The following is a 26776-nucleotide window of genomic DNA, read 5'->3' as shown; positions in this document are numbered from 1 at the left end:
AGTCTTCTATTAGAGGAAGGGAGAAGAATGAGACGGCCCCCGCAGTGACTGAAGGACTATGTTCAGTGAACAGTGAACCATGAACTATGAACTGTAAATATGTTATGTCTGTAACATGCATACGTCACAGGCATCCCGCATTGTCCATTCTGTGGCTTAAGGAATATGAGTGAATGAGTGAGTTGGGTTTAAAGCTTTTAACATTATTCCAGTTATATTGCGGCGTGTCAGCTTAATGTGGGAGGAAAGCCCGAAGTGATGCAGGTCTCAGACGTTTTCCACTTTGGTGAAACCCACGAGCACGGGTATGGTGCTGACAAACCTTGAAACATAATCGGGGCAAACCGGGATTCGAACCCACAATCATTGGTTTCTGGCGTGTCCAAGGGACGCAAATCTGCACAGCGAATCGCGGCGCCTTAGACGACTGGGCCACCCGTGCCCCCCTGAAGGTATATGTCCAATGAACAGTGAACCATTATGATACTAACATATCAGTGTCTTGTAGCTTTTGTGATTATTTCTATGCATCTTTTATTAAATGTTATATGTACAGTGATGTTTCTGAATGCGAACTTTTTACTGTTACATTAATCTTGTTCATTATTGTTGTTAGACAAGTAAAGCACCTATTGTGTGTATGTATATATACATACTTATGTACTTATTCTTTTGTGAGCTTATTTTGATTATCTTCATGTAGGTTACTAAAGACAAATTAATACTAGTATTTGTCACTAGAGCTGTTGTACATACACCCTTTTTTGATATAACACGCGGGCGTGAGTAATATTTCAAAGGGGGAGTGATGTTAAAGTGAGTGAGTGAGTATGGTTTTACGCCGCTTTTAGCAATATTCCAGCAATATCACGGCGGGGGACACCAGAAATGATCTTCACACACTGTACCCATGTCGGGAATCGAACCCGGATTTTCGGCGTGACGAGCGGACGCTTTAACCACTAGGCTACCCGATCGCCCCAGTAATGTTAAATGTTAAACGTTAGTTCATAAATATATAACGAGATCTCGCGAGAGCGAGACTCAATTAGCGGCGTCCAGCGAGTGATCGTGTTAGATGTCGCCAGTATAACTTGTAACTGGTAAGTAATGTTCAATGTGATAGTATATATGACGTAAGGTATGGAAAGTTGCTGTGTTTGGTGGGGTGGGGTGTGGTGATTGAGGGGCGGTTAAACGTTAGCCTGGTTGACAGTGCTGATGTGTGCACACATGTTATCGAATATATAACTGAATATACAACCTTGACTCAAGACATTGTTGTGTAACCACTTGGCCGTATTACGATCTAACAAAGTGGGCAAAGCGGAAGTATCAGTTAAAAAATAAAGTATGTCATTCCGCTTGGATGGCCAGTCCCTGGTGTGTTGTTTGTTTGACATGCTCTTTCTGCTTGAGAAATCTGGACTACCCTTAATCTTCTTCAAGGTGTACAGCTACATGTAAGAATCTGCGTTTTGACATATTCACATTAACATATTCAACATTTGAGTTCAAAGAAGTACTTCAGATAAAAGAACGTTCGTGATATAGCCTTCATACAATTATATGTACTTAACATTCGTTGTTGTGCACTCATGTCCTCCATAATTTGGTATCACTAGCAGCATATAGTTGTCATATTTTTATTATCATGACAGACAATGTGCACTTATGGTATGGTGATATAAAGTCAACCCAATGGGGCGACAACAACAGAAGTCATGTTTGGCTTATTAATCGAACCAGCCGATTCATGGAACAATTTGTTTTGAAGCAAATGATATTTCATCTTTTCCTTGTTATAATATGGCATAAACTATGTATTTTTTACCGAAATAAAGAGAAAAAAGTATTCGAATAATATAATTAAAATGGGGACATAGATCCATATCTGACACAAAAACAACTATTGTTGATAAATAGTGTTCTTAAATAACATACATCTAAGAACAAAGAACTAAGGTTTTAAATACACTGGTCATGGTTCTTTGTACCAGAGACTGTAACTTATTCCAGTAAGCAGATAGGTCTTGTCATATCACGGTCTCATTCTAAGTAATGGTAAAATAAGACAACGTTATTAGAGACAACACGCCCATTTTAGTGGGTACTACTTATATTTAAATGGATAAAAGAAGAAAAAAACATTCGTTTTTAGATAGTTTATTAATTAATCGTAAGTGTGAATTGTACTGTGGGCTTCATGACATTCGTACGAATATAGTGCCTGTCTGTTTGCTATAAATATAGATTAATCTAGAGGAATGAAATGAACCTTTAGCTCGCTAACTTCTAATACTCTACAATGTGATTGTAGTCGTGTATGTGAATTTTGGGCCACCAACATGTGCTCACTAACTTGATAGGGCTATAGTTAAAATTACATGTATTTGTTATGCAAGGTATCAGTCTCACTTAAAATCACCACACCATGGGCAGCTAGTGTAAGTGTATATTAGATTGTCAACCAAATAGCATTACATGCTACGGCTAATTGATATAAACTAGTTATTAGGGCAACAATGATGCTGTGCCCAAATCAGTTACCTATTCTGCCCCGAAGCCCCACGGAAAAACGTCGAAAATAGTCTTTGCTTGGTTATAAGTCACCTGTTTCCAATCGACCTACGAGGTTGTTCCGTTGAGCTTCAGTGAGACGTCACAGGTAAAACAGATGATACCAGTCAAAACCACCCCACCATGAACGCGCATTGATCCTATTGCAATGTGACACCTCGGTTTGCCGGCACCTATTGTTCTGGGTTAAAAATTATCCAACCATTACTGACAAGTGTACAATAGAGGAATTATGAGGATTAAAAAGGGATTTAAAAGAGGGCAACGTGACTTTTGTTATTTTATTTCTCATGTACATACAGCATACATTATAAATCATACATGTGTTGATGTATCCACATTGCGGTACTTCCTCCTCTTTGGATCCAAATTTGGAGGAAGTCGCCCACCAGCCTGGATTTGCAGGAGCAGTGACTCTACAAAACACTGTTCTTTTTTTATAATGTCAATGAATTTGAATATATTTGGATTTGGATTCGTTCAACATGATATGAAACTCACGTTTGACACTGATTATACTGAAAATATTTCACCAATTCGTGTCAGCCACGCGTCACCGTTAATGAAGCAGGGTTCACTGGTCCTTATAATCCTTTAGATAAACTTCTAAATTGCTGGCACATTTAATTTCTTATCATAACATTCAGGGTGCCGGCAAACCGAGGTTAAACCGTTACCATTCTTGTTGTTGCGCTTTGAACGATTCGAACAATGACAATTTAATTATTAACTATATATATGAAGACAGCAAGGTATGAAATATATCATGTCTATTTTTATGGTTCGGGTAATGATGTCGCTCTGCCACTACTTTGGGTCATTTCCATAGTATTATGCTCCTTGCATTTACAATTGACCAATCAGCCTCAGTTTCAGTTGAAAGTGTTGTCATGTCGTCACATTGTCATAACGCAATTACACAATATCGGTCTGTTGTCATACCATCATATTGTCATATCAAAATATTACTCTATTACCATGGTGTTCTTTTGCCATATCATCGTATCGCGTGACCATATCGCGTTATGGATTTTTTGCTTCTTCGTGATAACATGTCATGTTATCACCATAACATGTCGTTCTATCCCTATGTCGTGTCACGCTATCAACTTGTCGTGTCGTTCTATCGCTGCATCGTCTAATTCTATTGTTTGGTCATTGTGTTTCGTATTATTGCTTTGTCGCGCGATATTGTGTGGATTTCTCGGAGCGATATGGCGAGGACCCCTCTCAGTGACCATCTTATAACATGTTGAACAAAATGCAGGAGTGCATGAGAACTACCACAGCATGTATACTGCTGTCACACTTCTACGATTCGATTCCTGATCTGGTTTGAACGTTGTTGACTGCGTCGTCAAAGTACTCACTCACAGGGATGAAATAGAACTTCCTTGTAGCCATCTGACACAAACATGGACTTTGAAACATTCTTTCTGATATATTCTCACTAACGAAACAAGGATCCTGTAAAACAAGGATGTAAAATCTTGGTGTACATGTATATGTAGGCCTTATCAGTGACGGGATGTTCTCTCTCTCAGATGCGGAATGATTTTCCCACCAGCCATCTCTGTAGACATTTAGGATCTTCATCCTTTGTTTTGATAGGAACCAGGAACAGACTATGGTGTGGATGATTTACAAGCGCTTCAGTTTGGTGGTTCTTTTGACGGTCCTGCAGAGTGGCATGGGTAAGTATCTCTGTTGTGCTTTTATTACCCCAGTATCTGCAATAAAAAAACATGTATCGTCCATTTGATACGGATCCTTTACCAGAGTAAATTTCTTTTTGGAATTTATACATTAACTGTATTATTACAAAGAATGACATGCCCTTTAATTCAGCTTTTCACTCAGCATCGGATTTCACACAGTAGGGGATGTCAAGTGGGTGAGTATAGTTTTACGCTGCTTTTAGCAATATTCCAGCAATATCACGGCGGGAGACACCAGAAATGGGCTCCATACATTATACCCATATCGGGAATCGTGATGAGCGAACGCTTTAACCACCAGGCTACCCGATCGCCTCAGGGGATATCAAGAAACATATGTTGGAGTTACTGTTATTCAATAAAATGGAGATGACCAGATAATTGTCAATGTAGTATTTCTAACACATAACTGAATGATACGTGAATCTGCATAACTCGTGAGGATCACAATGACTGATTATTTGTAATTAGTATTTAATATACATATCTTGAATCGTAACAAGTTTGCTCTCTATCTTGTAACACATTACAAGTTTCTAAAAGCCGGATTTTACACCATTGAAACAAACGCAAATACAATAGGAAATGTATGCTGTGACCGGCTTTATGTGGTGTTTTCCGATATGAATTAACTTTGGGCGTTTATTTGATATGGAGCTTCAACTTTGAGACATATAATCACCGTGTATTGTTGTATGCACAAGCACCATTGTCCTGAATGCTCTGACCGGATTTTCTGACATTTCCAAGGCATGAAAATAAAAAGTTGATACCCCAGTGAATACTTGATCGAATGCATTCATTTTAATTGTAATAGGTGCTGAGCTTTCCTAGTCCTTTCTAAGTGTATTAGGATTTGAAATATGAACGTTTCCTTAGGTGGGGAAACATTTGTAAATATATAATTTTCAAATGTTTTCAAGCCTTAGAAAGTTATGTATCATTCCGGATATCAAGGGTATGTATTTGAATAGTTTATGCTCATATTATCTGTACTAAAATAAGATGACGATAGGTTTCCAACATTTTAAATATTGGGTTATAATTTCACTTATAGTGAAACCTTTGTCAACAAGGTTCATAAGCCCCCATTAACTTTTCTGTTAAGGTTCTGGTTAAATAAAACACTATTATGCAAGCTGAAACGTTCCCATTAGGTCATCAATTTAATCGCTTCCCTTCACCAGGTTGCCAGTTCTTTTGACAATTGAGTGGGAGTGTGGGAGATCAGGGCTTCAGATAAATGACTGAGCCATTGAGCGTTCACTCACATGTTATAATTCACATTGGGTATTGATTGGGTTTGTTGCGGTATTCAGTGTATTATTACTCTCGTCCCGTCTATAGGATAATTATTAAATATTCGCTGTGTTCATTCCTGCATTCTGATTAGCGAAATTGGTCACTTGTTATTGCATTCCTTTCCTAATGAATGTAAAAACTTAAGCCACGCCCAACGAGGCGCACTATTTTTATTACTGCGGAACGTCGGGGAATCCCAATGTTACCGTCGACGGAATTCCCTTTCTGTTTACGTGTAACGTCATGCATATTCATTATCAAAACTACCCTTTGAAACCGAAGGCCGAGAAGGAATGAAACAGCAAACGTGCAGGCTCGCTCGCCTGTTTTGTCCCTAATCGCTTATCTTGTACAGACCTGACCCCCCCCCTCCCCCTTCCCCTCCCATACCCCAATGGATTATCGTAGAATATACCACACGAGCACCTCGCATATACAGATATACATCAGCACCTCGCGTATACAAATATACATGAGCACCTCGCGTATACAAATATACATGCACGTGCATATGCTCGCACACGCGTCTTAGCAAAGCACTATGGTAGCCTTGACACATTCCATAAAATCACGTTCTTATCAAATATCTTAAAGACATGTTGATCAGTTTGCATTCATATTTAACAATGTTGGGGGAAGTGAATATGATTTAGGTGTGTGCCATTTCACCAATGAAGAGAACAATCTGCAAAATAACGGGACGGTTGAATGTGAGCCACAATTTTTGGGAATAGCTAGACGATTGTTGATTCGCGTTAAACAACAATCACTCAAAAGAAAGAGATATGTTTAATTTTGTAACATCCTAAACAAAACAAACATAACCCATGTCATAATTACTTGTTCTGTTTTTTTTGCAGTGTATCTAATATACTACACACACTAATAAGAGACACGTAATATGGTATGATGTATGTGTTTCTTTTATTTGTTCCAATATATTTTATTGTCCAAGAAGACAAAGGGATGGAGCACAAGTGCCCTACTTATTGCCGCTTCCGAGCTATATACAATTAAACATAATATCTCGCATCGGAAATGAACACTTAAAACTACAAGTCATTGTGGAAACATAGTGCACCATACATACGTACGTACGCACGTACGCACGCACGCACGCACGCACGCACGCACGCACGCACACACACACACACATATATATATACATATATATATATATGTACATATATATATATACACACACACATATATACACATATATACACATAGACACGCACACACACGCATACACACACACATACAGTGCTTCACTCATCACAGAAATCGTTTGTCTCTTTTCCTCATTTGCTTGTAAATATTGTGTTGGAATAAGGATGAATATTTTCCACTGTCTGGGAAATGTCGCCTGAAGATACTTGGATACTGAAATAGCATATGTTGAGTACATGAGGGGACTGCTACGTCATGCATTTCAAGAACTAATATCCTGAGAACTAAATCTAACAATATAGCTTATCTCATTCACTAACAATCTTTACACACTGTAGCCATTGAAGCTGGGGTCCCAGGCAGTGTATTGTGTAGTAATTCTAGACTGTGAGTTCAGATTGTTTCATAACCTGAGCCTTATCACCATCTCATTAGTAATCCAATATGATCGCTGTTATTAAGTAGTAGTTAGCACCTCCTCCCCCAAAAATCACATCACATCAAATGGATAGCGCATATTTTTGTGCTTAAGTCACTTGGACATTGTTTAGGTTCATAAAACTGTTCATAAGAAACATGTCAGACAGCTTTGACATCATTGATGACTTAGTCTTATGATATGATGTAAACATTAGGGGAAATGAGCTCAAGTAAATACAGAAGCAGAGGGTCTAAAATTGCCACAGTGTTAAGCCCGAAAGTCTATTTAGGATTTAAATTGTGATTAAGGAAGTAGAGGGTAGAGAGAGAACAAGATAACAAATCTTAACAAAACCTACCTGCGAATCAGGTGCTAGCTGGTTAGTATCCGTAAGCCTAACAACTGCATGATTCCCAATTGGATTAGAAAGTCACAAACTGTGATGAACGCAGCGCGTGTTCTATGAAGGAAATACAGCCCCCCAGATCTTGTTTACAGAATACACTTTGACTAATGTTCAGTGATATAACTTATTAAGATATTGAAGCTACATGGCCGCCCATTATTTCGAGGAAATGTCCGGGCTACACTTCATGGTTTCGTGCTCAACAAATATATATGAATGTATATGATGACTCATCTTGATGTACTTTAACAATGCAATTCGACAAAGAAGATGTACAGATGCCTCGGCAACATTTTTCACACATGAATGAGTTCAACCTTAGCAGTCAACTAGTACAGGTAAACATGGCTATTAATGCTCATGTGTGTCAGGTTGCCCTAACCTCGCCGTCACATCTGTACATAAACAAGTGCATTGTCTAAACTAGGCTACATATGCATTTCTTCAGCCGTTTCAATAATGCAGTGCGCTGTCACAGCATGCTGTGCAGGTCTGTACAGCACAATGTATTTTATTAGTAATTGGTCGACCCGTCATAAATCATATTTTTGCCATTCATTTCACATATGCCTCGGTAGAATTGAGGTAGGGTTAGAATTTCTGGTCAGTTAACAAGGTATTCTATTTTTTTAGAAAAAGCAATTGTCCGGATAAGCGAGGTTCGACTGTACAGCGCGTGATACATGACAAAACAGATGTGTTAGGACCTGATTCGCACTTGCTGAATGGACCCTGATCATAATACATTTGTTGCTTATATATATATATGTATCCACGTCACACACTCCAAGAACAAGTACACTTATTTGAATATTACTAATATTACATGAATGTTACTGAGCAGTCAGTGAGAGTTTATATCTTTGCGCTTCATCAGCAACATTAAGACTTTCACGTATATTACAACTTTGCGAGTTAACTATCCTTTCCAAAAATACCATAGAATGGTGACAGAAATGAACTTCTACCCCAAGAGATGTGTCTTTGACTAAAATCTGCTTTGTTATTTTTATTTCAAATGATAGCCTTCACCTGGAAGATGAAATAGGCCAAACTAGAATACTTCTGGTGTTAAATTCATATGATATCACGGTCACTTAATTTTGTTTCAAATTTCAGAAAACTAGCCTGAAAAAATGCCTTTGAAAGTATGTCATTCTACCAAGTTGCTTAAGATATAGGGTTTTGCCACCTTTACCGAAAATTGACAAATAATTTACTTCATAACCATGCTTTTTCCTACCATGTCCACATCTGTTATTTGAGAAGAATGTGGTAGATGTAACTGCTAAGTAAAGTTTACACGTCGTTATGTTCATGTAATTACAATGTACATAAAGAAAAAATGCGAAGGTGAAATGAGAAACATTCTCGGCTACTGCGGGAACGACCATGTGGTATTCTCGGAAGGGGTCTGGGATTTTATTGGGAAAGAATAAATTGCCCAAAAGATTCTTGAAAAAAGTAATATGCTTCTGACTGTTTAAAAAGATTGCCTGCCACAGAGATGACATTGTTGCAAGGTGTCCTTCTTTGAAAAAAATAGCTCACAGCTTTAATACAAAATAACATAGTAATAAAGAATATGGGGAGGGAGGAGGGTTTACACCATCCCAGCTCCGGCCCATGATAATGCTTTCACCGGGGGTCTGGTTTAGCCAATTATCTGTTGATGATCACTGGATCGTCATGTATGGCTTCAATATTTATCACGATGCCATCCTATATTAGGAAATTAATATATTCGTTATCTCCTTCCAGTATTCTCCTGTTTTATGGACCCTTTTCCATCTTTACTTATGCCACTGGTCTTACAGAAATTTGATTGAATCTCTTGTTTCATTGTATTGTATTGTATTTTGCGAGTTCTGACAGCTCTAAACAAAACTCTTCCACAGATATCTCACCATCAGCTACGGAAGTTGAAAAGGGGTGTATCTGCTTCTGAGTTGTTCTGAGTACGAAATAACATTTTGAATTTTAATCTAACAAAATGGCACAAATAAATATTTATTTCAATCACGAAGATGTGTAGAAAGATACAATTGTTTCGTAAGTCTTTAACTTTCTGACACTATGACAGACCACTTATGCTGTGTTAAGCTAAGTTAGAAGCTCTCATGTATAGCAAAGCATGCAGTACACTGAAGGCTAATCGTGTTTCTTAGGTAACGACAGCCACGGGACATACATGCACACAACCGGAACAGAGCACCGGGTGAACATTTTTACATCGAAAAATTACGATTACGAGTCTACAATTCATTTGTAAAGAAACGTTCCAGTTTTGGGTGCTCTATGGAATTCTATTCAAGCTTAATTCTGAAGCATCAAAGTTAAATGCGTGCGTTGTTATAAATAATTTGCATATTCGTTGATGTACAGGAGTTATCTGTACGATTCTTTGTCTGAAGTGACAAGATGAAAAGGGAGTTTGAAGTTAGTGCATTTTTTATCACAAAAGTACAAGTAGATATATACAAGAACCGTCATCTAAAAGAAATCTTAGGATTGTATTGTACAATCTTGGAATGTTGTCATACACAAAGTCTTGAGATCTGTAGTGTCTATGTGTGACTTTGTAGCTGACTGATAGTCATGATCAGTCGGATCACGGCGAACCCATCATGGCCTGGCTGACTGCATTTCTTAACTAGGCTACTGCAAATTGACAGTGGGTCGGGCTGCCAGTGTTAATTGAGTGAGTGAGTGAATATGGTTTTACGCCGCTTTTAGCAGTATTCCAGCAATACCACGGTGGGGGGGAGGGGTTGGGGGGGGGGGGGGGGGGGGTGTGGGTTGGGGAAGAGGGAAGATATCGTATCGACGGCTGTTGGAGCCCCGGTCTTGAAAGCGTCCCGTTCACTGTTTCACAGTTGCATTCATGTTCACTGAATTTGAGCAGGAGCATGACATTGCGCTCGGATTATCACTGATTGTCGATAAAACAAATGCTGCGAGCCAGGCCTTAACGAATTAGCGTTTGCCAAATTATCTATCAGTTACACGCACAGTCAGCTCATTGACACATGTATGAGAATATTCAAGGATTGTACAAGACGTCTAAAGTGTTGAAAATTGTATTTAACAGAACAAAATACAGTCGATCCTAATTGACTGCAGGGGCAAGCAAACTGGTACCTATTCTGCACTGGAAACCCCACGACAAAGCTAACTGATATCAGACCATACGTCGACACACGCAACATGTTGATAATAACTGTTATAGACGAGGAAAACCACATAAGGAACGAGGAATATTATGATGTATAGGATATTACTATCACTGAAACAAGGAAACTTGTTGTCGTAGTCAATAATGCGTCAGTGCTATCCAGATCCAGTTTCTATACATTTCTATTTGTTTGAGAACTATATATGTTACAGGTAAAATATGTTCCCATTTTATTTATAAATCTCGTCAGTTATCCGTCATCGAATACTGATCAATTAATGCATATGAGGAAATTGGAATAGATGACTAAATGTATGGTGGAATGAGTGGAAATGCATAATTCGCTGACACCAATGTTCAGCAGCAAGATTACTACTGATGTATTTGGTCTAAAACCTATAATGTGAAATTATTTTATTTCACATTTCTCCTTCTTATAGTTTGAGTAACTAAGATTGTCTTGTATGTATAATTCCAAAATTCCATCACATTTATCAGTGCCATCATACAATACGATATCGCGGTATGGCGTTATTGCGAAACGATATAGCGATTTTGTGATGACACGACACGACACGACACGACACGACACGACACGACATGTCTATGCCATAACTGAACATCTTATAATAGCAGTACGTAAGTGTGATAAACGCAAGCGTAAAGATAGAATACTCAACGAGTTCCCGTGTAATAATAATCTTATGAAACGTGTGAATAGTTCTGATAAAATTGACAGAACATAATCACGCGCTTTTTGTTATTAAACAGTGGCATATTCAACGGTCGAGTTATGAACTTATATATTCAATTAGCAAGCCCGAAAGCACCATTTTGCTAGTAGAGGCACAATTATAAGGCTACATCAAACTAATTGCCTTCTAATTGCAAAACCATCGCCAATTTATACTAATGTTTCTGTTTTCATGTATACCATAATGATTATATACCATTATATATTTGTAAAAACGTAAATAAAGACGACAATAGATAATGATAACATTAAATTCAAACCCAATGTTCTCGATAAGCATTCTGTTTTACAGTCCTCATAATAGCCATAAAAGGCCATAAAACAAGACAAAAGTGAACACGTGTCCAGTATCAAGACATGACACGCAAAATGTCAAGTTAATGAGGACTCAATATCTCATGTCTCTACCATTAACGGCCTGGCACCACCTATCTGTCCTCATCTGGCCTACACCTCATATCGCCTACACTACTATCAAAACAAATTTATGGATGAGATCACATCACACTTGTACCCTTATCCCTTAAGTAAAATGAACACTTGCAACAAGATAACAAAGAATGTAAATGACTTTTGATACTGTAATTTCATTTTGTATATGAGATCATCTTCACAACTCAAATGTTTTCACAACATCAAATATCATAAATACACATGTATTATCATAGCACTGTACATTTATATCCATCATCTTCATGTTTTATTACATTAGTACTACATCATTACTAGCAAAATTACTGTAATTTGATGAAATGTCCAACTGCATCCAGAAACTGGATCACTGATCTTCTGCCAGCAGCAAGCTGCTGCTTCAGTCTCTCGATCCTTGCATATCGGTCTCTGTCAACACGAGCACGAGGTCTCATGGCACCAACCAGTCCAATCTGCCTTCTTAACCGACTATCTGCTGTCTCGATCTTCTTGAGTTCTTTGACAAACTGGAAGATGTTGGGATGGGCCCACGGCATTCTCTTCTTCAGGCCGTTGTGGAAACCTTCAAGATGGTTGTTGGAGCGTGGACCGGTGTTCTCGTGTTGATTCCACAGGGCTCGAGGGAACGTGGCATTGAAGTCCACTTGTGTGCTGGTGACGTAGTCGTTGAACCCATCAGCTGCCCATATGGTCCGTGCTCCATCACTTCAATCCAGACTTCAGCTAGGGGTAGAAGCGGCAACGATGCAGTTCTTCTGATGTGGGTCTGCAGTGCTGGGTTGTCGGTGTAGTCTCGGGCTAGGCCTCTGTCCACAACTTGTCTCCACAGAGCCTGGGCGTAGTTGAAAAAACATCCTCTGACGGAACTTGCTCGGAAGACATCGCTGATGGAACTGATGACAGCTGCTTCGTAGTCTGTCTGGATGATGTCTGGAGAGAGGTCTACACCAGTCCTTGTGCCAACAACATCCTTCAGCAAGGTGAACAGTAATAATAATAACAGAGTAATCGGATTATATCAGGTAAGGTAATGTATACACACTTACAAAACATTAGAGATGGGTAGACCTGTTAAATGATCAAAGTGGGTTATGACAGTAATCCTGTATAAACAGTCAAACCAAACTCAAGGATCAGACACCACTATGAAAACATCGGATTAGTTCAAAGGCCCATGTACTCAGGTCATTAAATTGATATTAATGAATGAAATCATTAATGGGTTAATGGACAGTACCAATCTACACAACAGGGGTGTTGAAGTAACCATTTGTATTTAGTGAAGGCCAATATGAGGTGTAGGCGATATAAGGTGTAGGCCAGCAGAGGGCAAGCCGCACCGCCTGTCCACGGAGTACGAAGTACACGTTGGAGATTGATAGCTCACAAACACTGTATTGTTGTTACGAGGTTAAACAAAGAATCTATTCACATAGAACTAAATTGTGAAATAAATAATGACCACACAAGATCAACGAGTAATTAATTATATTTAAAAACACTTTTAGATATACAGTCACAAAAGAGAAGGATCTGTACATTGTTATTTCATACGAATACACATGTAGTATGCAGTCCAGCATTGTCACGTTGAAACATAATTAACGTGATGAAAACGTGCGGCTACACAATTTCATCACAATAGCGCTGTGCCGTTCAGTTGCCTGGCACTGGGTTTGTTCTTCCGGTGTGAAAGAAATCCGCCCCTATAATTACACCGCAAAAGCATATTCTGTTGATCAGCCTTCGTCGGCCGGTGCACCCCTTGCTTTCAAACATTCTCAGTTCCTCATAAATAGATAAACCAAACGTCACTTTTCAATATCGTTACTGCAATCCTCCTGCTTCCAATCGTCGGACGACGTTGTTCCGCTGCGCTTCAGTCAGACGTGAAATGATGTCAAAGTGAAACGGATGCTAACAGTCAACTTTTAGTCAGCTTTTAGTCAATATTGTGTCTGTAACTCAATATCACTGTATCGGAACATCGCATCAGTTTGTTACTATATCGTGTTGAAATGTCGGGGCGATATGGCGATGGTCTCCCTCAGAAAACATTGTATCTTTTTATAACCTGTTGTAGAAAGCGCAGAGAACTACAACAGGAATACCTCTGTGACACATCTTACATCGACAACATATGTTTTATGTGCACCAACCCTGCCTTTCAAAGGCTAGTGTTGATTATACACCAACATGATCTAATGACGTCATAGTTAAACCGACGCTAACAGTCAACATTTTGACATCTCTAGAAAACGAAATAAAACATTTTTTACACAGATTCTACATTAAACCCAATATGTATAAAATGAATTTACATTTCAATAACTCACGACTAGGTACATTGAGAAAACTGTCCAAATTCTGTAAAATCATCATGTCATTGTTTTAATATATCAATATATAACGCTCCCTCTTTCTGAATTGAACATATATTGCTACCATAGTAAATCTGTATAAATACACATGTATGCTCGGCAACGATGTTTTGTATGTATTCTATATTTATATGTATATGTATTATGTTGTTGAAATACTTTTGTACCTCTGATTCCGCTGATAGCAGCCTGAGCGTAAATACAGTTCCGTTCAATTCAGATAACACATAACCACCCTACTGCATAACCCTGCACGTGCACTGATCACGTTGTCATGTGGTGTTACTTGTCTCATATGCATGGAGGGGCGGTCTGGTAGCCTAGTGGTTAAAGCGTTCGATCGTCACGCCGAAGACCCGGGTTCGATTCCCGACATGGGTACAATGTGTGAAGTCCATTTCTGGTGTCCCCCGCCGTGATATTGCTGGAATATTGCTAAAAGCGGCGTAAAACCATACTCAGTCAGTCAGTCATATGCATGTAACTGCTGTTGCGCTTTGAACGACTCAGACATGTTTATGGCGCAGGTAGTAGTGTCATTTGTCACAACTTTGGATCATTTTCATCGTATTATTCTCAAGGCATCTGCAGATTGCAAATCAGCCCCGGTTTGACTTGGAGATTTGAAAGTATCGTTACAACGCAATTATGCAATATCACTCCATTGCTATACCGTCATATCGCATTTTCGCAATATATTGTTATATCGTCGTATTGCATGACCATATCACATTACACCTTTTATGCTTCATCGCCATGTCATGTCGCGTTATGGTCATGGCTTGTCGTTCTATCGTTATGACGTGTTGTACTGTCGCCATATCGTGTCGTGAGGTCATAATGTCGTGTCGTTCATTCACCGCATCGTCTCATTCTAGCGCTTTTTCATTGTGTGTTTACTCTGTGTCGTTTGTGTCTGTATCGCAATATCACTGTATCGTATCGGAACATCGTTTCAGTTCGAGTATTGCTTTGTTGCGCGATGTCATGTTGATATGTCGGGGCGATATGGCGATGGTCTCCCTCAGAAAACATTGTATCTTTTTATAACCTGTTGTAGAAAATGCAGAGAACTACACCATGAATATCTCTGTGACACATCTTACCATCGACAACATATGTTTTATGTGCACCAACCCTCCCTTTCAAAGGCTAGTGATGATAATACACCAACATGAACTAGCTGGACCTTGGCTGACTGCGTCATCAAAACATTCACTCACTCACAGTGATTCAATAGCACTTCCTCGTAGTTATCTACGCATTCATGGATTTGTAAATATTCTTATCTAGTCTATTCTGACAACACAAACGAGACGTATGTAAAACAAGGATGTAAAATATTGGTGTATATACAGACCGTGTCACTGGTGTGATACTCACACCCGCTTGGGTCGACCTGTCACATGTGGATTTGATTTTCTATCCAGCCATCTCGGGAGACATCTGGGATCTTCATCCCTTAGTTTCATGGGAACCAGAAACAGCCGAGTGAGAGGATGATTTACAAGTGTTTCAGTTTGGTTGTTCTTTTGATGGTGCTGCAGAGTGGCAAGGGTAAGTAACTATGTTGTGGGTTTATTGCCCCAGTATATGTGATTAAACACTGTTGTCACCAAAGTATATCTCTGTTTGGAAATCATCTATTAACTGGTATTATTACAAAGAATAAAGATGTATGGTTTTATCGGCTTTTCAATCAAGATCGAATTTCACGCGTAAGGAAAACTATAAATGTCACACGGTCGGGGATGTCCAAAAACATATGTTGGGGATTGTTTTTCAATAGAATGGAGAATTGCCCATGCAGAATTTCGAACACAAAATTGAATCCGCATAATTTGTTGGGATCACAATTACTTAATTATTTGTGATTTATATCTGATAACATGATCCAAGTCTTGTTAAGATTAGATATTGTATTACCTCGTATGAGGTCAAGACTACATGAACCATAGGTGAAATGAAACTCGCAAACCTGCAGTACATCCATTTATGTTCATGAAAACAAAACAACTTTCAAACAGCCATAAATAATTATATCGTACGCGGTACAAAAGGTGATCAGGTATTTAGCACAGACTAGATATGTTTAAGATCTATGCACTTTTCGACTTTTTTGCATATGTTTCGGAATTTTATTTAGGGGACAAAAACATTTTGTGTTAAAAGTCGAAAAACAAATATAACGTTAAGGAAAACATACGAGTAACGGGCATGTTCTCTATCTAAAAACACACATCACCAGTTTCTAAAACATAAAATGAATATTTTATTTTCAAAACGTTCATGTTCTATACAAACTTTTAAATAAAAATACCACTTCAGAGCGCACGTGACACGTGTTGCCGTAAGCGAAGTCTACTATCAAAAGGTCCTCAAATCATACTTTCCTGGTTCGAGTCTTACTGGCGACACATGTTTTCCTACAAATATTGAAATCATTGAATTGAGTGTCAAATTGAAAACCAGCAAAGAATTCACTTAAATCTATGTTTACATTAATGGAGATAGTATAGAACCCTATGATTGTTGGGCGATCCATTCATGGAAAATAATGGATCTCCGAAGACGTAGACGTCACAGATGTGTCACCCCAAATGTGTCATCACTGATTTTCAATGATCCATTCCTATAACTACAGTCAGTATTTTTACGTCCAATGGAATCTGTTTCTGCAGATAATGGAGACTGATTATTCTCTGGCATTGACGTTTTACATTATATAATGTATGGCAAATCATGGGCGAAGACATGTAGCCATGAAAAGACTTGTTGATAGTTGTTGGTGTTTTTCGAAAACATTGGTCAAGTGACTTCATATATTTTATTACTCGACTCATAATTGCTCATTATATTTGGGAATTGGACAACGCTTAACTTACAACAACTCACTTTACATGTTCCCTGTGGATATTTGGTCCACAGTACCACATGCTAGTATAGTTGGAATGGTGTGGTCAGTCTCGGTGACTTTGCCCCGACGACTTGAGACGCTGACAAAGCTATCAACAATTGCTTGCCTGATCCTGAATCGATCATTTATATAGCTAATATAGCTGCAGAAATGTTGTTTGTTTGTTTGTTGTGAAACCCAATTTGGTCACGACGACATGCACTAAACCAAGTCACCGAACCTGACCACCCGATCCATACAGTCGCCTCCATAGGTTGCAGTGGACCTACATACTCTTGACCGGAATCCCAAAAGAAATTTTAAAATACTATAGATGGTAATATAATATAGTTCTCACCATGAAGTGACTGATTTCCACGGGACACCCACGTGGTAAAACATGACGCAAACCACAACAATAACTGTGTTCACAAAAGATATACCTATCTATAGTGCAATATCATCATTATTCCTTTCAAAGGAGGGGTGGTCGGGTAGCCTAGTTGTTAAAGCATTCGCTCGTCACGCCGAAGACCCGGGTTCGATTCCCGACATGGGTACAATGTGTGAAGCCCATTTCTGGTGTTCCCCATCCGTAATATTCCTGGAATATTGCTAAAAGCGGCGTAAAACCAAACTCACTCTCTCACTCACTCCTTTCAAAAGTGTGCGTGTGCATCTGTGGTGTGACATAATGACCGTCTGGCCTAGATATTGTCTGGGGTTTGTGTTGGGCATACTTAATTCAAAGAACGGCTACTCGCTACCCTATTGGGTCACGACGACATGCACTTAACCAAGTCACCGAACCTGACCACCCGATCCATACAGTCGCCTCCATAGGTTGCAGTGGACCTACATACTCTTAACCGGTATCCCCAAGGAAATTTTAAGATACTATAGATGATAATATAGTATAGTTGTTACCATACAATGGCTGAATTCACGGGAAACCCACGTGGTAAAACATGGTGTGAACCACAACAATAATTGTGTTCACAAAAGATATACCTATCTACAGGGCAATATCATTATTCCTTTCAATAGTGTATGTGTGCGCCTGCTGGTGTGAAACAGAGTAGGCCTGACCTAGATATTCCTCTGGGGTTTGTCTGGAGCATGTTTGTTTCAAACAACGGGTACCCGGAACTGACATTACACTGATCTCTATGATGGTCCAGTCGTCTGAAGCTCCATATTTCGTTGTGCAGAGTTGCGTCCCTTACGCGCGCCAGATGCTTATGATTGTTTATGATCCCAGAGTCACCCAAGCTATCTAAGAAATATAATATGTCCAGGCACTATCTGTTGTTTATAAGTCGATGCTTTTAAGGCCACGAATTAAAATAGTAACATTAAGAGGGCGATGCCAAAACATATGTTTTTCGATTTTATTATTGTCTTGTCCTTTATTGATTATATTAAACTTTACACTTTTTAACATTATACATCCACAGAGAGGGTCGTCTAGCTGATAATAATGAATGTAACAACTGTTAGCTATTACGTTTAGTTAACTAACTATTTCATATTTTATTTATCAAAACAGATGCAAGATAATAATTTACGCAACACCCCAATCCGTCAAAGATTTACCAACTCATTTTTTTCACATGAACAAAACGTAAAGGGACCAAGATACACGCCAAAACGCAAAAGTTATAAGTGATCAATTACACCTAGTCACTGACAAATTTCGAGAGTTCCCCTCGATTACTGCTGAAAATATAGAGATTAAAATTAAAGTGTTCGTGACGTCCTGGGTAATACATACAGCCCTGAAGTGTGAACGTAGTACCCCTTGGAAATTACCAGGAACATTGAGTTTGTCTGCAGTTGCGACGGAAGGTTCGAATGCAGCCGGCTGATCGACGACCGTTGTAGAGAAGAGCTACGTTCATGACGGAGTTATTTGAATGGCAGTGACCTTGTTGAATGTTACGACACTATTAGGATTCCTTTTGTCCAGAGACAGACATTATTCAAACTGTATCAATTTTGACTCTGCAATAGTCAGGTCACAGTTACATGTATTCGAGTTCTGCACGTGGTTCCGTGAAGGATGTGGTTCACGGATACAGCACATCCGTCGTCCTTTGAACTCGCCGCCTACATAATATATGGATGTTATATCGTGTTGAATTGACTTTACAGGTGAAGACTACTTGGTGGCTCTGGCATATACAGGCAAAGACTCGTACATCAGGTACACAGCCGGAGAAACCGGGGGCTTGGTGGAGATACAGTATCCACACTTCGCCAAAAGAACATCCAGTGTGTTGGGTCCCTTCCAGGGTAGTTGGCACCGTGTAAGCGATAAGATGAAAATCACTAGTGTTGTAGAAAATACAGCTGTCGTTGTAAGTGCAAGTGACGAAAATGTAAACATTGTGGTAGCCGCTGACGGTGTATTCTCTCCTCTTCCTATATCTGCCCTTGGGACCAAGTACATTGTTCCTTCCAGTCTTGCACCTAACAGTAGTTATCTATCCTTGCTGCTGATAGCTACACACAACATGAGCACCAATGTTGATATATTCTTTCGAATGAAAAAAGGAAGTGTTTACGTTGTCAATTACGAATACAGTGACGGCGATACTCTGTCCCTCAAACTTGATCCATATCAAACGTTGATGGTGTCAACCCCACATGATCTGAATGGAACGGTCATTAACAGTGAACACAGTGTGGCCGTCTACAGTGGTATAGACTATGCCTCGAAGTACACAGTGTATGACCAACTACCGCCTGTCAAGCACCACGGACAGGAGTATGTTGTTGCTGTAGATGACACCAAGCTGGAGCTGCAGATCATCAGTGAAAACAACCACGTGCAGATCACGTTCAGTACCGGGGCCACAGTCTCCACTGGTGAGCGTCGTCTCTACAACCGCTCGCTTGAACAGGGAGAGAGTCTTCACTTCACCACCACACGCCCGGTACTGGTAACACTCAGTAGAGCAGATGGTTACAGCAGTGTCTTCACAACTGTACCACCTGTACACTCTTACGTCACACACAGGGATGTCTTACTTCAAGGTGACAATCTAAATACAACATTAAAGATTATAACTGAGAAGACAGCGAGAGTGTTGATTAAAAAGAAACAACTCAATGATGTTCTAACATGGATCGATGTACCGGGCAGGAGATACAAAGTTGGCACAGTGACACATCCACCACAACAATATACAAGTTTTACGTTCATTTCTAGCGACATCCCCTTCACAGTTCTGTCCTTTTATAACGGATCGGTCCATAACATCGGCTACAAATTGTCTGCAGAGGAGGCAGTACACTATACAGGTATGTGGCACAGTTTCCTTCATGGTAATGGCATCATTATTATCAACGTACAACATTAATAAAGGTTTATGGCCTGTGTAGTTAGTACACTTGTGTAATGTTTTCATGATGTTGTTTCAGGCGCAGTGTCATTTAGCTCACAAGCCATGATATTACTTACCTAATTTTAAAAGCGAAGTTAAATACTCACCTCATTAAAAATGGTTACCAAACACTATAGTTTACTTATGATAAATTTCTTTCTTTTTAGGAAACATGATGTTAATGGATGGGCTCTCTTTTACTGTTGCCTATTGATATGCTTTACTTATCGTTGTATTAATCAAAGTCACTTATTCTAATGTATAGACACATGTGCCAGAGAAGATACTGATATTAATTCGTCTTTAATTCACTAATCATAAGGTTATCAACTACATAAACATTAACATGCCTTTGTAGGTGAAAGTTACTTGATGGCAGTGGTGGGATACCATTCCTACTATTCCGACCTACGCCCGCGGATACTCGCCACTGCTGGGGAGACAGGAGGCCAGTGGCAGGTACAGGATCCTCTCGCCGGGCGGGTCTGGTCTCGACGCGTCAATCCTTACAACACAGACTACTTTTATCCTAATACCACAACAACCAAGGTAGTGCTTGTGCATGTGAGAGATGATGCTATTCAGATCAGTGGCGTAATGACCACTTTCATATCATTCTCTCCCCTTCCTGTGTCAGCGCTAGGCACCAAGTACATCATTTCTTCCTGTCTTCCCCCTACTCACATGCATACGCATTCAACGTACATAGCAGTCTTAGTGTTAGCCACACACAGCAAGAAGGCGGATGTTGACATCATCTTCAGACTGGAGGGTGACGTCACCTATGACGGCAGAACGTACAGCGACGGGGACACTCTCAGTGTCAGATTAGATAAGTATCAGAATGTCTCCATAAACAGTTCATCTGATATGACCAGAACCATCGTTAATGCCACGGAAACAATAGCTGTCTATAGTGGAACATACGATATGAACTATAAAGCCTTCTCTACCTTCGAGCAGTTACTGCCTGTGAAACATTATGGAAGTGAGTATATTCTCGCTATCCAAGATTCTTCTGGCTATCGAATTCAGAGGTTTACCTTCCCATACATACTTCAAGTTGTTACAGACCACAGTGATACGAGCATCATGTTAAATAACGGTTCTACCGTCTCTATGGGTAAAGATGGACTGTACCGTGAACAATATGGGCGATTTGAAACACTTTACTTCAACACCACAAGGCCAGCCATGGCCACATTGTGTACTGTTGGGACGTATAATAATTTAGTTACTGATGGGTTAATTGTAGTACCACCAGTATCCCTCTACTCTAAACAAGCAACCCTAATAGCCCAAGGTACCAGGACAATATTGACAGATAAAGACAACAACAATGTACACGTTCACGAAATCCCAAGCACTCTCTCTACAGTTTTCAGTCCTCCGATAAAGTGGAAGGAAGTTCCAGGTACAAGATACAAAGTGGGAACATTACAAAGTGGTCAACACATAACAACAATTCGTTCTAATTCTTCCTTTGCTGTCCTTGGATACGATAGATTTGCCATATACAAAGGAGGATACAACTTTAGGACATATCTTGATGCAGGTAAGTCTTTTGATGTACATTTATACGTAAAACTTAAAAGCCTACATTCCTTCGATGCATTATTATTTTTATGTAGGTAGGTCCTTCAGTTCTTCACTTGGAGTCAACCTTCTCCTCAAGACATGTCCATGTACCTATAAACATATAAGGGCAATTCTTTGAAGCATGAATCAACAGAATTCGCATGGCCATTTGAGAACAAAGCCTGACGTTGTAGGTCCAATGCCATGTGGTGATTTCGAATCGGAATGGTTTTCAAGTACTTTATGTGCCGATGCTCATAATATTAATCACTGGCTTGTTTGATTCAGACCTTATTATGTCTAAGCCACCGTAATACACCTGGAATATTGTTGTGTGCGTTGAACAATAAACACAGTATGTGCCGACTAAACTTGGGTCGGGTAGTCGATATCTGTGACTTTGCTCATTGTTATTGTGTCCTGAATACGGAGATCGTTGGTCGTTCTTTCATTCACTGGTTTGCCTATTCTAAGCATAATTATTTACAGGCTAACATTTTGCTATTGCAGCGTTAAGCAACTTATACTCACTCTCTTATTGCCGTGTAACTGCGGAATTGTGTTAAAGGAGTTTAGATAAAAATAGTAGTTGGTCCCACAAACGCAACGTTGTCAATAATGTGTAACAATCATTGTGCCTATTATTCGTATAAACGAAGCCAACTCACCCCTGTGTAATATATACTGCTCGGTATACTGCCATGCTTGTGTCAGTTATCCAGACACTTCATCCATTGAATTGCTTTGCTGACTCGTTCCAGAAACCTCCACGCCAGATGGAATTAATGAAAACACGTTAAATACAGGTGATTCTTTTCAAGGTAAATGTGTAATGTTATTCCTTTTCCCGTCCGTCGTCCATCGTCTGCCATGTTTATCAACATTCTTCTTTGCCATATATGTGTCGTGGTACAGCTTATTGCAACGTTAAACATATTTTACTCTCTCATTACCGTGTTACTGCGGAAGTGTGTCAAAGGAGTTAAGAAAAAAATAGTAGGTCTCCACTAACAACTTTCTCAATAATGCGTAACAGTCATTGTGTCTACTATTAATGTTCAAAGTGGCCTCAAACCAAATCAGCTCATTCTTCTGTATGGTTTAACATATGTACTGCCTGGTTTACTTCCATGCTTGTGTCAGTTATCTAGACAATACATACATTGAATACCTTCACTGATTTATTCCAGCGACCACTACGCCAGATGGAATTGGAAACAAGTTAAATACAGAAGGTTCCTTCCAAGGTGAATGTTAAATGTTATTCCTTTTCTCGTCCGTCGTCCACCATCTGCCATGTGTATCTACATTCTACTTTGCCTTGAAACTTATATTTATAAACATATATTGATGTATTCGTTTCGCGGACCTGTTTTCGAGCTGATCATAAAAGTCACCACCATTATATCGTACAACTTAAACACTGATTTGCGATTGTTTTGTGAAACAAGGCCAAGGATTGATTGTAGCTGTCACAGATACACTGGAATACCAGACTTTTATTAAGCAGACAGGGCATAATAACAAAGTTGTTAGTGATATTCTTTCACTATCTTCTTCCCCCATGCTCAGCGGCATTTATACTGTTGATTTGTTATCATGTCTGAAACATGAAGGACGTTATTTCTGTGTCAAAAACAACAACGTTAATGAGAGTTAAGAAAACGATAGTTGCCTTGCCAACGACATCATCATTCAGTGATGTGATGAGTGCAAAACGCCATGTGTCTATATCTTGACATGTGGCCTTTTATGAAATATTACAGTCCTTTTGATGTGTAAAAACATTTAATTATTCTAAAAATTATATTCATTTCAGCAGACAATCCGAACAACGCAGCACTGATCGTAGGGATAATCTGTGGGTCTGTTATTGTGGCTCTCCTGGTCGCATTTATGTCATATGTATTCTACATGTAAGTGTTTATATTGTTAAGTGTTTATATGTTTAAAAATGGTAGTTCACTGAGATTTGTTTCTCAAACGTGATCGTTCTTTACTCTTAAATAAGTCGATAACCACAACATTCAAATTGTCGAAACGTATTACAATCTCTTGAACAAGGGACATAGTTCCATGGATATACAACTTCTTTATTAAAATGAAAGCGACGTTTTGGTGTTGATACTTACACCGGAACGTCGCTTCCATTGTAATAAAGAAGTTGTATATCCATAGAACTGTATCCCTTGTTCATTATGCGAACTTTGAAAAGCCACTTAAAGACGTTATCTCTTAAACATGTTACTTAGCAATACCCTCTAAAAAGTACGGGATACTTGGAAATAACTCAGAATTTTCAAACTTGTATGAGATATTAGTTTCGAGTAATAATTGCATGATAATAATAACGAATTGGGAACACATTACAAGCGGTAGTGAAGTATGAGAGTTGATTTTCTTTGATCAGTAGTGCGTACTACCGCCACGTTTGTCAAACATTCATTCAATCGACGAGGCATACCGCGTATGAGACTCCCAATGGTGATTTGAGGGAGTGTGTCTCACTCCACTTGCAGCGCCTGGCCAAGTTCAGCCAACGTGGTCGGCGGCCTATGACGTTGACGCTTACGTCTCCCTATCATGTCCCAGACGTGTTCAATGGGGATAAGGTCTTGGCTGAGTATGTTGTCCTGATTGTACTCTCCTGTGACCCTTCCTTACACAACATGGAGTGGAGTTCGTTCAGTCATAGTGATGCCACCCCCCACAAAATACGACCCACCGCCAAGTCTGTCATGATGTCTCAGGTTGACATTGGCTTAACGTTCATTTCGACGTCGCCAGACACGACCACACCTATCAAGGACGTGCAAGGTGAATCGGGACTCATCTGAAAACATGACACGTGACCAGCGACGATTACCCCATTTTTGACGTTGTCTACACCATTGACCTCTGTTGGCTTGATGACGATTTGTAAGTGGCGGCACAACACGTGGCTGTTGAGCATAGATGATGAGCTGCTTGTAGGTGATTTCTAATCGTTTGACCCGTACTCCAGTTGCCTGAAGTTTGCAGCAGCTTGATTCGCCGTTTGAGCTCGATTTTGTAGAGCCTGGTTTCGGATCAGTCGATCCTGTACTCGTGTCGTTGACCTCCTGGAACGCCCTGAAAGAGGACGATTGTCACACTTGCATAAGATATTTGTCGTCAACACCTGTTCTTTTACTGGTATTAACATTTATATTTCATGATCCCCTCCATTTTTTAAGAGTATAATTTATGAAAGCGATCGTCTATAACCACCATTCAGCAATTGGAAGACTAAGACTCCAAACCAAATCAAGTAAGTGTTGCTATGCATGCAGCCAGTAGCAGCATATATGACTGCTGCAAGTAAATAAATGAGAACTAGCGACTGAGAGCATGAGGAATCAGCCACGTCACGTATTGTGACAATCTGAACCGAATTTATGTCGGCTGTAATGACAAACAGGGTGTCATTTGGACGTATTCTGTGCCTCTATTCAAGATCACATGTACAGAAACAGCTCGCGATATCAGCGGTCTTATCCTGTCCAACCGGTAACATACATAGTTAATTGTGGAGTACACACAGACAGGATGAGATATGTGTGATACTATAGCGGTATCAGTCGTAGGGTATGTGCGTGATGAAACCCAATAATATTTTCTTGAACAAGGAAATTGATAGGATATAGAAACTATTTCATGCCCTTTTAAATATCCTTTATCTAGCAGTAACAGATTTTAGATATTTCTGGTATCACCAGCATATGATTATTTCAGTTTTCTTGATATGAGTGTCTTAGTTACTATAAGTCATGTAAATATAGAAATCCTTTCTCAGTTACAGTTCTAGCTACCTGATTTTATTATTTGTTCAACACCCCTCAAACATAAACCATAACAAACAACCATTTAATTGAGCAAGCTTCTGCGTGATTAGTATTATGATAGATTATTTCTCTCTCTAATACACCCTTTGCACTGCCTAACACTGTAGTCCAATCCCTTCCCCTTTCAAGTCCCTTTGTCTTTCTGGTCAGATAAGGTACTCAGCTAATCTCTACACTGGACACCTCAGAAGTTCTGGGGTCACTACATATATATTCTTTGAAGGATACAAGCGTATCTTATTCTGTTTATCATTGTGAATCTGAAGAAAATGATTTAATACTTTAATACTCGCTGTTTGGATGTATCTTACGTTGGATTAACTACAGTAATTTTCGTGTCTGTTTCTCTTTTTAAGCCGCAGGAAGATAATGCCACTTAAGAGAGTTGAAGCACAAGGCGCCGATGCTCCCTCGACCTCCAATATCTACACGGTGCCTGACAGTGTCGCTGAAGGAGCAGCAGATGAGGCCACCTACACGGAGATTACAACTAACTGCACACCTGTCGACGTTAGCATCGCTGACAGTTCTGCCATATATGTCAATTTCAAAGGTGGAAAATAACTCGAAACAATGCAAACATGAGTTAGAACTGTTATCGAAACCGATTCTGAGACATTTAGCTGTCTTATTTTAAATACAGTAAACTACGGTTATAACGAACTCGAAGGGACCACTAACTTTAGTTTGTTATAACCGTAGTTCGTTATA

General features: G+C 39.4%; 1 protein-coding gene across 1 annotated transcript; it reads left to right on the top strand.

Annotated features, from left to right (window-relative positions):
• Positions 1–1049: 1049 nt before the first annotated feature.
• On the top strand, positions 1050–26776 carry LOC124142484. Its single transcript, XM_048388832.1, has 8 exons — positions 1050–1103; positions 4192–4274; positions 19390–20541; positions 20983–22179; positions 22964–23023; positions 23393–23449; positions 24022–24118; positions 26422–26776. Exons 2-8 carry the CDS (start codon positions 4208–4210, stop codon positions 26627–26629), a joined length of 2838 nt encoding a protein of 945 aa, XP_048244789.1. The 5' UTR covers positions 1050–1103; positions 4192–4207; the 3' UTR covers positions 26630–26776.

This window comes from Haliotis rufescens, unplaced genomic scaffold (genome assembly GCF_023055435.1).
Source record: "Haliotis rufescens isolate VD_foot unplaced genomic scaffold, xgHalRufe1.0.p SCAF_8, whole genome shotgun sequence".
NCBI classification, from domain to species: Eukaryota; Metazoa; Mollusca; class Gastropoda; order Lepetellida; family Haliotidae; genus Haliotis; species Haliotis rufescens.
The sequence above is the reverse complement of the archived record's forward strand: the minus strand, read 5'-3'. Positions and strand labels throughout refer to the sequence as shown.